This window comes from Pleurotus ostreatus (genome assembly GCF_014466165.1).
Source record: "Pleurotus ostreatus strain PC9 chromosome Unknown scaffold_2, whole genome shotgun sequence".
NCBI lineage: Eukaryota > Fungi > Basidiomycota > Agaricomycetes > Agaricales > Pleurotaceae > Pleurotus > Pleurotus ostreatus.
In genome coordinates, this window is record NW_023503157.1 from 1 (window position 1) to 13,361 (window position 13,361).

Consider the following 13,361-nt stretch of genomic DNA (forward strand, 5'->3'; position numbering starts at 1 on the left):
ACTAACCCTGTATTTGCTGTTTAAGTTCGCATTTTTCCAGCTTTTGGACTGTCTTAAAATGGCCCTAACTACTTCGGAGCTTTTGCATCTTATGCTTTTTATTATTCTGAACAACATTCCTCTATATACCTAAGCATTGGATGCAGGTTCTGACCATGTTTCATTACAAAAAGTGGTCCATTAGAGCGGAATTTGAAGTCCCTAATGTGGGCTACTGACTGTGAGAAACTAATTTAGTAGTGAGGTCGGAGTTGTGATGTATTGTAACTGTGAGAAAATGCGAACACTCAGCTGCCTGAATAGGCAGGTCAGGGGAAAGAGGGAACAGGGGCACATTAAATAAAACACAAAGATAATTCCACAGCTTCCTCAGATGGTGGCGCAACTCGGCGCAACAACGACCCAGTCCTGGGGAATATATATATGGGGAGGTTTGGGGAGCTGTTGCGCCGAGTTGCGCCACTGTTTGAAGTGGCTGGGGCCAGTATGGTAGTTTTGCAGGTAGTAAACGTGCTGCTGGATGATGAGGAAGCGGCGCAACACGGCGCAACAAGTTGTCCCATATACCTTGAGGGTATACCTAGAGATGGGTACTTGTTGCGCCGAGTCGCGCCAACATCCTGGCCGTTGGCACCCTCTTCTCCTCGTACCGAAACGGTATTTGAGCTACAGCACAAGGAGGAGGGCAGCTATCTCCGTAGGAATTTTATCAGTATACTCTCCTAACATGCCCGGACATATTTCGTCACCTAACCCTGGGTCGGGGAGCGACGGTTGCTTCGCTGCGCTCAGCGAGATTCTCGACGAAGAAGGGGGCACTGGAGCGTGGGGAAGCGGCGCAACTCGGCGCGACAAGGTGATTCTTCATCAGAACACCCTAACGGAGGTGTGTGAAGTTGTTGCGCCGCGAACGGAGAAGGTCGACCGATTACACCCTGTAATCCGTCGGATAATATAGATAGGCTCAGTATTCCTCTAGTGGATGGTAAAGTTCGCATTTTTGCACCTTTTTCCCACCTCAAATTGTCCCCAATAGCTCCGAAGTTTCTGTATTTTATGTATTTCATTATTCTGAGCAACTTTACTCTATATACCTAAGTATTTGGGACAAGTTCTGCCTTTGTATTCACAAAAAAAAGGCCCTCTGAGCGAATTTTGTTGTTCTTTGCCTGTGGGAATGTCCCCTAGCTCCCCTGGGTCATGTGCTTACAGAATACTTCAGAGGTTTTCTGTAAGCACATGATCTAGGGGGGCTAGGAGTCACCTTCTGGCTGTACTTCGCATTTTTGCTCAATTTAAATGGCAATACCTGTTGCTACAAATTGCCCCCCACATCGGATTTATGTTTCTTTACATTCTGAACAACTTTGTCCACTCAAACAAGACCTGTAAATCAAATCCTGAGGCAGTACAGCTCATTCTTCCTGCTAATTTCGCATTTTGGAGACTGTAGCTTGTCCATCAAATATGCTAGCTATATACTGTCAATTGTATCTCATGTAATTTCGCATTCTGAACACTTTTCTACCCTCAAGCAAGTCATGAAAATCAAATCCTGAGTCACTAACCCTGTATTTGCTGTTTAAGTTCGCATTTTTCCAGCTTTTGACTGTCTTAAAATGGCCCTAACTACTTCGGAGCTTTTGCATCTTATGCTTTTTATTATTCTGAACAACATTCCTCTATATACCTAAGCAATTGGAGCAGGTTCTGACCATGTTTCATTACAAAAAGTGTCATTAGAGCGGAATTTGAAGTCCCTAATGTGGGCTACTGACTGTGAGAAACTAATTTAGTAGTGAGGTCGGAGTTGTGATGTATTGTAACTGTGAGAAAATGCGAACACTCAGCTGCCTGAATAGGCAGGTCAGGGGAAAGAGGGAACAGGGGCACATTAAATAAAACACAAAGATAATTCCACAGCTTCCTCAGATGGTGGCGCAACTCGGCGCAACAACGACCCAGTCCTGGGGAATATATATGGGGAGGTTTGGGGAGCTGTTGCGCCGAGTTGCGCCACTGTTTGAAGTGGCTGGGGCCAGTATGGTAGTTTTGCAGGTAGTAAACGTGCTGCTGGATGATGAGGAAGCGGCGCAACACGGCGCAACAAGTTGTCCCATATACCTTGAGGGTATACCTAGAGATGGGTACTTGTTGCGCCGAGTCGCGCCAACATCCTGGCCGTTGGCACCCTCTTCTCCTCGTACCGAAACGGTATTTGAGCTACAGCACAAGGAGGAGGGCAGCTATCTCCGTAGGAATTTTATCAGTATACTCTCCTAACATGCCCGGACATATTTCGTCACCTAACCCTGGGTCGGGGAGCGACGGTTGCTTCGCTGCGCTCAGCGAGATTCTCGACGAAGAAGGGGGCACTGGAGCGTGGGGAAGCGGCGCAACTCGGCGCGACAAGGTGATTCTTCATCAGAACACCCTAACGGAGGTGTGTGAAGTTGTTGCGCCGCGAACGGAGAAGGTCGACCGATTACACCCTGTAATCCGTCGGATAATATAGATAGGCCCTCTGAGCGAATTTTGTTGTTCTTTGCCTGTGGGAATGTCCCCTAGCTCCCCTGGGTCATGTGCTTACAGAATACTTCAGAGGTTTTCTGTAAGCACATGATCTAGGGGGGCTAGGAGTCACCTTCTGGCTGTACTTCGCATTTTTGCTCAATTTAAATGGCAATACCTGTTGCTACAAATTGCCCCCCACATCGGATTTATGTTTCTTTACATTCTGAACAACTTTGTCCACTCAAACAAGACCTGTAAATCAAATCCTGAGGCAGTACAGCTCATTCTTCCTGCTAATTTCGCATTTTGGAGACTGTAGCTTGTCCATCAAATATGCTAGCTATATACTGTCAATTGTATCTCATGTAATTTCGCATTCTGAACACTTTTCTACCCTCAAGCAAGTCATGAAAATCAAATCCTGAGTCACTAACCCTGTATTTGCTGTTTAAGTTCGCATTTTTCCAGCTTTTGACTGTCTTAAAATGGCCCTAACTACTTCGGAGCTTTTGCATCTTATGCTTTTTATTATTCTGAACAACATTCCTCTATATACCTAAGCAATTGGAGCAGGTTCTGACCATGTTTCATTACAAAAAGTGTCATTAGAGCGGAATTTGAAGTCCCTAATGTGGGCTACTGACTGTGAGAAACTAATTTAGTAGTGAGGTCGGAGTTGTGATGTATTGTAACTGTGAGAAAATGCGAACACTCAGCTGCCTGAATAGGCAGGTCAGGGGAAAGAGGGAACAGGGGCACATTAAATAAAACACAAAGATAATTCCACAGCTTCCTCAGATGGTGGCGCAACTCGGCGCAACAACGACCCAGTCCTGGGGAATATATATGGGGAGGTTTGGGGAGCTGTTGCGCCGAGTTGCGCCACTGTTTGAAGTGGCTGGGGCCAGTATGGTAGTTTTGCAGGTAGTAAACGTGCTGCTGGATGATGAGGAAGCGGCGCAACACGGCGCAACAAGTTGTCCCATATACCTTGAGGGTATACCTAGAGATGGGTACTTGTTGCGCCGAGTCGCGCCAACATCCTGGCCGTTGGCACCCTCTTCTCCTCGTACCGAAACGGTATTTGAGCTACAGCACAAGGAGGAGGGCAGCTATCTCCGTAGGAATTTTATCAGTATACTCTCCTAACATGCCCGGACATATTTCGTCACCTAACCCTGGGTCGGGGAGCGACGGTTGCTTCGCTGCGCTCAGCGAGATTCTCGACGAAGAAGGGGGCACTGGAGCGTGGGGAAGCGGCGCAACTCGGCGCGACAAGGTGATTCTTCATCAGAACACCCTAACGGAGGTGTGTGAAGTTGTTGCGCCGCGAACGGAGAAGGTCGACCGATTACACCCTGTAATCCGTCGGATAATATAGATAGGGGACTTCGTGGAGCGAGCATGAGGAGTGACAGGGGAGAGGGACCTTCGAGGTTGGGTCCTACCATCGCCAACGCACAGAGGCAACGCCCTCAGCGCCAGAGTCTTGACAAGGGCAAAGGAAAGGCGCAGGGAGGAGGAAGGCGGCCTTGGCCCAAGGACAAGCCCTTCACTCTCGAAGCACTCGCAGCCTTTGCGGAAAGCACGGACGAGGAGGGCGTAGGCGCACCCGCTAGCAAACCAGCGGCGACTGGCCCCCAAGCACCGACTGGGCCCTACGTTCTGTCTATGGACAACATTCCGACTTTCAATACAGACAGCGAAGATGACCCTTTCGCCGAAGAGGCCAAGGAAGTCGCTGCGAAAATGGCGAACCCTGTCAATGCCCATCGTCTTGGACCTCTTCCAGACTTTGATACAGACAGCGAAGATGACCCCTTCGCCGAAGAGGCCAAGAAAGTCGCTGCGAGAATGGCAGCGAATCCCGTTAAAAAGAAAGGTCGCGGTAAAGGAAAAGCTCAACCTGTCGCACGCAAACGCGCCGCTAAATCCAAAGTCTTGAAACGAAAGGCGAACGTTGAAGAATCAGACGAGGATGAAGGAAGTAAGGAGGACGGAGAGGGCGCCGATGACCGAGATAAGCCACAGAGAAAGCGTACTAGAATCTAGTACCCTTTGCAAAGTAGGACTGGAGGTCAATACGTAGTGTTTGCTAGCGAATGAGAACTTACCTTGGATGCGCGTTGCTCGTAAGTAGGAATGGGCGTCCGGGAGGCCCCTGTAGAGGCGAGGTCGAGTCGAGTGTTGGCGTAGCCAGACGAGCGCAAGATGGGCGTCCAGGAAGGCGAAGGGCGTGATTACGTTGACAAATGGCAGCTTCGCCTGCGTTGTCAGAGCTGCCGGCCAGGACGCCCGTTGAGTGGAAGGCTGTAGTTTGTGGGTGCGTAAGGATAAGGGGAGCGCACTTAAGTCGCGTGAGGGAGGAGATGGAAGCGCAGGTTGGACGGCCAAGCGGCCCATCTTGTGCAGCGCAGGTGACAGATGGCAGAGGATTAGTACGAGGGCGGCCGCGCGCGGCGATGTGCGAGAAGAAGCGAAGCATGGGCAGCCAGGAGCGCCATATGGCAGATGGAGGAGATACGGCAGTGTGCGTCCCGTGGGCTGCCAGGCAGCCTATGCATGGGGCGGTCACACACGCAAGGCTGCACGAATCGGCCGCATTGTGCACTCACACAGCTGGGCGGCTTGGCAGCCCAGACTTTCGGAGGCTCGACTTCGAAGAGATCTTGATCGATGAGATCAATCAGCAGGTCAGGATCTTGCGAGGTACTCACCTGGGATTAGTGATGTCACGGAGGCATTGGCAGCGCGCCGGGAAGGTGAGTTCACGGGACGATGAAGTACAAGGGTCGAAGGGTGCCGACGGCGAGCCAATGTACACGATGGGCGGCCAAGGTTGAGTGAAGGGCGCACCCTCTACCACTGGGATCGCTGAATGGGAGGCCAGGAAGGCCGCGTAGTGGAGAGACGTGGGGATGTAGCACACCTAGCGTGGCCGGCCAGGAGGGCCGCGTAGTGGAGAGACGTGGGGATGTAGCACACCTAGCGTGGCCGGCCAGGAGGGCCGCGTAGTGGAGAGACGTGGGGATGTAGCACGCCTAACGTGGCCGGCCAGGAAGGCCGCGTAGTGGAGAGACGTGGGGATGTAGCACACCTAGCGTGGCCGGCGCAGAAGCCCGTGTATGCCACTTGAATAAACGAGATTAACGTAGCGAATTCGAACGTAAAATGGGTACAGCTTACCATGCAGTAGACGGGCGAATGCATCACTGAGAAAACGGCGTCCTGAGTACAAGACGGGCGGCCAGGCAGCCCGTGCGTGCAGCTGATGGTCACAAGTCAGGGTGAGCAACGTAAACGACCGAGCTTGAGACTTACCAAGCGCGCGCAGAGTCATCCTCCTCAAATGGGCGGCCAGGCAGGCGAGAAGAGGAGACGCCTCGCGATCTTCATCGATTTGATGGTTAGTCGATTGCAGCTTGGCGAGTGTGGTCATTACTCACTGATGTCTATTGATCTCGGGTGCGATTGCATCATATGGACGCTGGCAGCTCGCTACATTCGCCGCTGAGTGAGTGCGGAAGAGAAAGCAGCGGGACGCCGGCGTTGACGCCCATCGATTGTGCCGAGATATTGATCCGAGATTAGATGTGGGCAACGTCCGCTTATCAACCAATTGATACTCACCACCTATCAAGACACGATCCACCGGTTCACTTTCACCAAATTAACCAGCCGTTCCGCCAACATGGGCCGCCTGGATGCCCAACGATGATATCTATTTAACAGAAGTTGAGTGAGTCTCGATTCCTCACGACGATATGCCTAGCTCACGATACTCCGCAACATTTCTGGCTATGCTCACAACGAAGTTCCATCGCCCCGTCAAGGGAGCTGAAGCCTCATGCATGATTGAGGATAAGACCGTTCTCCGCCAGCTCGGACTCCCCACCCTGATGACCGACAAATTCAAGCCCCCCGACCTCTCGTTCACTCAGGTCCAACTGCTCAAGTTGTTCATCGAAGTGGTGATGAAGAGACCGGACAACGAGAAGATCAAATTCATCCTCCACGGCGAAGACTTCACGGCCGAACGCGAGGTCTACAGCACTTGGTTCCGCGACCGACTTGCGGGAAGGATCAACGCGCTGGTCGAAACAGCCATGCACGAATCTGGCTATCATCCTCAGGTCCTCCTGGCCACGCAGGAGTCGGACGATTTCCCGCTGACCAACTTGCTTGTGAGCACCTGCCTCGTCCCCGTCGCCATCGAAATGTTCGGGGATGTGGTCATGAGCGGCGACGTCCTCATTGACAACGCGATCGCGGGGAACTTCAAGACCTTGCTGGTCCACAATGTCTCACGTATGTCCAAGGCGCATGTGCGAGCGAAGGCCACGATCGATAAGAAGGTCGAGGTGATGCATAAGGCGCTGAAAGGTAAGTCCCGGAGAACGTCTAGCGCGTCGATGACACTGATCTACCGTCGCAGCTGTTGACGAAGCGGGGGAACAGGGAGCCTCGCTGGCATCGATTCGTGCTGCGATGCAAGCGAGTAAAGACGTTGAACGCCTGGCCGCCTGGTATCCAAACATGCAGCTAGAGGCGGAGGAGAACATCGTCAGGCTCAAGGAGGCGGTTCGTAGCGCCTTGAAGCGCCCCAAGAACGACTTCGACGCTCCTGTTCGTTCGAGAAAGCCCAAGGCCAACCAAAAGAGTGAGTGCGAGGGATACTCAAGCTAAGGCAACGTACTTACCAGAGAATAGTGGAAGTCGCTCGCACGAAGGGCCGCAAGATCATGATCTCGCAAGCGGAGATGGCAAACGAGTTGGAAGTTGCCCGGACGATGCAGGCCATCGCGACTCACCTCGAGCACTCGGGCGACATTGAGAATTGTCCAACTGAGGCCGAACGCCACGCATATGTCAAATTCTTGGAGGAGGGGGACTTGGGAGTCGAAGTAATGTCGAAGAAGTCGTTCGAGGTACTGGCCGCCCTTCTCAGCTTCCCCGGAGGCCGCCCCGGCAACTGGAACGCCTACGTGCGCGAGGACGGCGTTACGGCGTGGCACCTCGGGCTGACACCCTCGAATCCCTCCGTAACTCGACGAGGGCCTTCTCAAACTGACGTCGAAATCACGCTGGACATGTTTGCGACGGGAGGACCTGGGTTCAAGCCCATAAGTCTGCTATGGCACCAGCTCGTAGGCGTCGCGTCGATCCTTTCGACGATGTTTTTCGGGGAGAGAGTCACCTACGCGCCAATGCCTGGCGTCCTCCTTGCAGACGGAGTGGGCGTTGGCAAAACGGCGCAAGTTATGGCGACGATCGCCTTTCTTCAGCAAGTTGAGCTCATCGAGACGGTGGATGAGGTGAGGGATAGAGTGGGTCGCCCGCCTCTAATACGTGAGCTCACTTTCTCAATCGTTCGAACGTCTCAATGAACCTCAGCTCTTCAGGGAATATGCCCTGGTTCATGGGGATAACGGATAGCGTGCCGAACGAGCCCCACCTCATCGTCGTTCCGTTATCCCTCGTCGCGCAGTGGGCAGACGAACTGTACCGCTTCTTTTCGAGAGGCGCAATCGATATATTCCAGCTCCCCACCTCGTTCGCGGCCCTCGAGACGTTCTTCTCAGACCCTGAGGGTGCATGGCAGCAATCGAAGCAGAAAATGGTCAATCGTGTTGTCATTTGCGCTCATTCGGTCAGTGAGTCACGTTCGAGCGTCAGAGCTGCTACTGATAAGCTACGTAGACGTTTCAGATGATGGCAGGCGAGGTATTCAACATGAAGAAAGCCAAGGGGGCTTACCTTGACTGTCAGCGCCAGTTCCTCTCAGAGGACGTCAACAAACTCATTTTCGGCGTACAATGGTGCACCGCGTGGATCGACGAGGCCCATCTATTTCGCGGCCCAACTCGCGGGCTTTTTGGGGCTTGCCAGCTGCACCAATGCGCCCGCGTTACGCACGTCCTCACGGCCACTCCCCTCTTCACCAAGATCCAGGATATAATCAACATGGGTCGCATCTGCAACCACGATGAATTCGTGCTCTCGAAAGGCCAACTCCTCGAACGGGAGTTCAATCGCAATATCAGGGCCGCCAAACGGGAGATGAAGGACCAGGAGCCAGACGCGGGCCAGAGCATAGGAGTGAGGATGCTATACGGCGAGGAGGTCGAAGACGACGACGGCGGAATCGCGGTACGATCCGCCCAGTACGGCGCAGTGAAGGTGGTCCAGGGGAAGTTCATGCCGAACCTGATACGACGGACGTTGATGTCGGTGGACTTGGACGGAAAGCCTCTCAACACGAAGATGCCTCCGATCACGGAGCACACGCTAACGTTCAAGCTGAGCGACCGTGAAATGGTGAACCTAGGACTCCTTGTGGACGAGTTGGAGTCGGCGGAGAGCGGAGTGCCCGCCATCTTCAGTCGCGAGGTACGTACTGTGACCTTCTCAGCAGCCCGCGTTGACGAGAGCCTCCTGTAGAGTTTCTTTCTCCCATATCGATGCGGCATTGGGTTCTGGAAGGCCACCAACGAAGACTGGCCGGTGTTTGACTTGGCAGGCAACTCGAAACTAGGCCATTACGACGACATATCTAGCACGAAACTCGACCTGATCGCGCGCATCGTGCTGCATCTACTCAGCCACGACCACATCGAGCACCCCACATTAGTCGACGGCCAAGTCGTATTCCCAGCGCCCCCACCACTCGTTTTCGGCCAACGCGCTCCTCAAAAGCGCAAAATCCTCATCTATCACGAATTCAGCATGATGGCGACGACGATCGAGACGGTAAGTCCTCCGAGGGGGGTCAGTTCAGCGACTAACAGGCGTTAGCAGGTATTCCGAATGAAGGGCTTTGGAGTCCTTGTACTCAACGGCCTCTTGAAGAAGGACGAACGCGAGCGAGTCATCCAGAGTTTCGTGCACTCTGACGCACCCGAGCATCGCGTGCTCCTCTTCTCGTCCGTTGGTGCCGTCGGGCTCAACTTAACATGCGCAGACACTGTAATCATGCTCGTAAGCAACCTTTACTATAATTCGCGAACGTTCAACTAACTAATCTACTTAGGATACGATCTGGTCGCAGGTGGGGACAGAGCAGATCATTGGGCGATCTGCGCGTCTCACGCAAGAGAACGCTGTCCACGTCTACCACCTGCTCGCGCTTGGAACGACGGACGTCATCATGGCGCGCATGGCCCGCCAGAAGGGCGAAATGCTCAAGACTCTGCTCTCGAAGGAGAAGAACGAGAAACTCGAGGCGGTCTTCTACGGCAGGTCAAACAAGAACGCGGAGCAGGACAGTGAGCCAGAGGACGATGACGACGACAGCGGGAAGAAGAAGAAGGCGAAGCCACCGCCAAAGACGCGCACTGCGAGGGGTGCTGCGAAGAATGCGGCCTTGAAGTCGATATCGAGATCGGTTACGCCCTCGACCTCACGGGCTTCCCAGACGCCCGGCGTGGAGACGGAGGGAGACGCTATTGGGAGAGAAGCGCCAGTCGTAAACGATGAAAGCCGTGACGACGCAGCTGAGGCGGGTAAGGGCAAATCCAAGGCGAAAGCAAAGCCACCCGCAAAGCCTAAGGCGGCTGCAAAGCCACGACCCAAACCCAAGGCCAAAGGGAGGGTGAAAAGCGCAGCAGAGGTCAACGACGACGACGACGCTGGACCATCCGAGCCGCCCACTGCAGAGGGGAGTGTGCCAAACGATCCCAAAGACGCTGCTGGACCATCCCGGCCGCCCACCGTTGGAGCGAGCACGCCCAACGAGATGGGGAACACTGCTGGGCCTTCGCGGCCGCCCACTGCTGGGGCGAGCACTCCCAACGAGCCCAGCCACGCAGCTGGGCCTTCCTGGCCGCCCGCGGTTGGAGGGGGCATTCCAAACCAGCCCAGCTCGCATTCGTCGACAGCCCAATCGTCTGGGAGCATTGCGCGGCCTTCTGGGCAGCCCGCAGTGGCGACAGGGGCGATGGACATAGATCCACCCGCTGGGCAGACAACAACGGATGACGCAGGCGCAGCGCCACCTTCCCAGCAGGCCGTGTTGCTGATGGGGCCAGGGAACGCAGGGCCCACTGCTGGAATGCAGGGAAGATCGCCGGCGGGATGGATTGCGACACAGCCTGCAACACAGAGGACGCCACTGGTGTCGCCATCGCAAAGGGAGTTCGTGGAGATCGAGGACGCGCTTCGACGGCCTTCCTCGCCGCCCACGGGTACGGAGGACGCGCCAATGGACATAGACGACTGGGAGGAACCCAAGAGCCGCAAGCGTTCAAGCAAGTCGAAACGTTCGAAGGCCAGACATGTCGACTCTCCTGGCTTTCGTCCCCCTTGGACGCAGGCAGACCCGACGACGCCACCACGGGCTGGATCTAAGCATAAACCACACTCGTCGCCAGAGAAATCGCCACGAACTGAGAAGAGGCAGGCAAAGATGGCGCGAAGAGATGCAGAGAGGCGTCGACTCCCGGGGACTGACTCTGAGGACGACCTCGACATCGGGGCGATTGCAAGGATCAAGCAAGAGGGGGAACCGTCGCGTGTTTCTTCGGTCGACAAACAGAGCGAAACCCGCGGGCCTCGAGCGCATAGACGTCCCACAGCAGTCCCAGATGACGGCGAAGACTTCACGTCGCTGATAGCCGACTTGTCAGACTTGTCTGGCTCAGACCAACAGTCGTCGTCAGATGAGGACCCCCTTGCGGCGAAACGAGTCCATATGTCACAGTCGGCGACGGCCCAACCCCGGGAACATGTCCCCAAGGTCAATCTCCCCCCTCCTCGTCCTCCTCGTGGCCGTGGAGGCGGTGGTCGCGCTCGTGGTCGCAAGTAGGTCGTTTCGCATATCGTATACATTCGTACTTTTATATACATACTCTCGCGTACATTTTTTTACTTTACTTTTTACTGTTTTCACATATCTATGATTTCGTCTACATACTCGTGTGGGTGTCCCGCCGTGAGTGTCGTATGTAAGTATGTACTGACATGCGTACATGCTGCCATTGTCAACGCAGCTGGCGTGGGTGACTGCCATACGTTCGCAAAGTATGGCGCGGGGTTCCTGGCCGCCCGCGTTGACGAGGAATCCCGCGTATCGTCTACGTGCATGTGTGGGCGTCCCAGCAGCCCACCATGAGTGTGCTACATATTGAACACGTACTGACGTACGTACCTTGACAGGTCCCATTAACACGGGCCTCTTGGCCGCCCATGCTCGCGCAGTCGACCGCCCCAGTACTCCCCCTACCCGCAAGTGACAGACCAGTCCCAGTATAAGCATGGGCTTCCTGGAAGGCCACGGTGAGTGTAGGACCAACAGAATACGTACTGACTTACTCATGCTTGACTAACAGGTGTAGACTCCAACAGCACGGGCTTCCTGGCAGCCCGTGCTGATGTACACGTATTCTCTGTGGGCCCACTGCGCGTGTGGCATTCCTGGAAGGCCATGGTGAGTGTAGCACCATATGTACGTACTCACTTACCTGTTCTTGACTAATAGGTGTTGACTCTGATAGCGCGGGCTTCCTGGCCGCCCGCACTGATGGAGGTGAGTCCCCTGGCGTCGTTCTGACTCCCCTTCGTGAGCGTGGCCATCCAGGCAGCCCATGCTTGTACTGTGACTAGTTCATTACTCCCAAACAAGTGTGGGCTGCCTGGATGGCCGTGCTGTGTCACCTATGACGCGCGGGGGCGGCTACGCCCCATACATGTACCAGCAAGCTCATCACGGTCGCCGTGGGCTTCCTGGCAGCCCGCGCTGATGTACGTGAGTCCTCTGTTGGCCCACTGTGTGCGTGGCATTCCTAGAAGCCCACGGTGAGTGTGATCAGTTACTAACTTACTTTCTTTTGACTAATAGACCTTGACTCCGACAGCGTGGGCTTCCTAGCAGCCCACACTGATGGAGGTAAGTCCCTCATGTTTGTCTATGTGTATGGCCGTCGTTCTGACTCCCTCTCGTGAGTGTGGCCTTCCAGGAAGCCCGCGCTTGTACTGGGACTGCTCTATCACTCCCAAGCAAGCATGGGCTGCCTGGATGGCCACGGTGTGTCACCTACGACCGTGTGGGCGGCTACGCGCCCCGTACATGCACCAGCAAGCTTGCGACTGTCGCTGTGGGCTGCCTGGCTGCCTGTGCATGGCTGTAGGTGCGTCAGCTCCTTCCACGCCGCCTGAAATATTTTTCTGACCGTTCGTTCTCACACGGCAGGCTTCCTGGAAGGCCAGACAGCCTCTGGGGTGTTCAAAGAATCACAGAGGGCCATCCAGCAGGCCTGCATCATTAGAATAAGTTAGGGTAAACTACAGTAAAGTTAGGGTAAACTACAGTAGACTTAGGGTAACAACAGTTGGGGTAGGAGGGATTTAGCGGGTAGGATTATCCTACGATTTCAAAATATGTCCTATAACCCGTTGGAAAAGCTACGGTGAGTGAGACACCTCTGAGTTGCTATCTTTTGTTCACGCATTATTTTCTCAGTGCTGGCGATGGGGACAATCAACGAACGGCGTCCATGATATCCAATCAGGAGGTGTTCGACATGTTGGATAGCAATGTCCCATTCTGGTTGGGTTCCCATGGCTTTGAGCGACTTCGTAGCTTCGCCACCAATATCCTCTACAAGTTTATCACGAGGCAGGAAGAAGATTGGAAGAAGGTTGGTGCGGGGGAAAGGAACCTTTGGTCCGACCTTCGGCTTTTTGCTAGGCTGGATATTGGTGTCTTCAGGACTGAAAATGGCCAATACTCGTTCTGGGTGAGCGAGATAGAGCCATGGATGGGTGCCTGCTTATTCACAAACACTGTGAACGATAAGAGCGATGTCTTGTATAGTACGGTGACGGCTGTATTAGAAGAACATGTCTTGCTT

At 54.2% G+C, this 13,361-nt stretch overlaps 2 protein-coding genes across 2 annotated transcripts; both read left to right on the plus strand.

The window, feature by feature from the left end:
* Positions 1-3,918: 3,918 nt before the first annotated feature.
* Positions 3,919-4,566, plus strand: PC9H_002819 (uncharacterized protein; the record flags this gene model as incomplete). The annotated part of the gene is made up of 1 exon (XM_036772419.1): positions 3,919-4,566. One exon carries the CDS (start codon positions 3,919-3,921, stop codon positions 4,564-4,566), a length of 648 nt encoding a protein of 215 aa, XP_036633892.1.
* Positions 4,567-6,278: 1,712 nt separating this feature from the next.
* Positions 6,279-11,317, plus strand: PC9H_002820 (uncharacterized protein; the record flags this gene model as incomplete). Its single annotated transcript, XM_036772420.1, has 8 exons — positions 6,279-6,897; positions 6,950-7,174; positions 7,225-7,863; positions 7,917-8,164; positions 8,215-8,904; positions 8,956-9,264; positions 9,313-9,492; positions 9,545-11,317. 8 exons carry the CDS (start codon positions 6,279-6,281, stop codon positions 11,315-11,317), a joined length of 4,683 nt encoding a protein of 1,560 aa, XP_036633893.1.
* Positions 11,318-13,361: the final 2,044 nt, after the last annotated feature.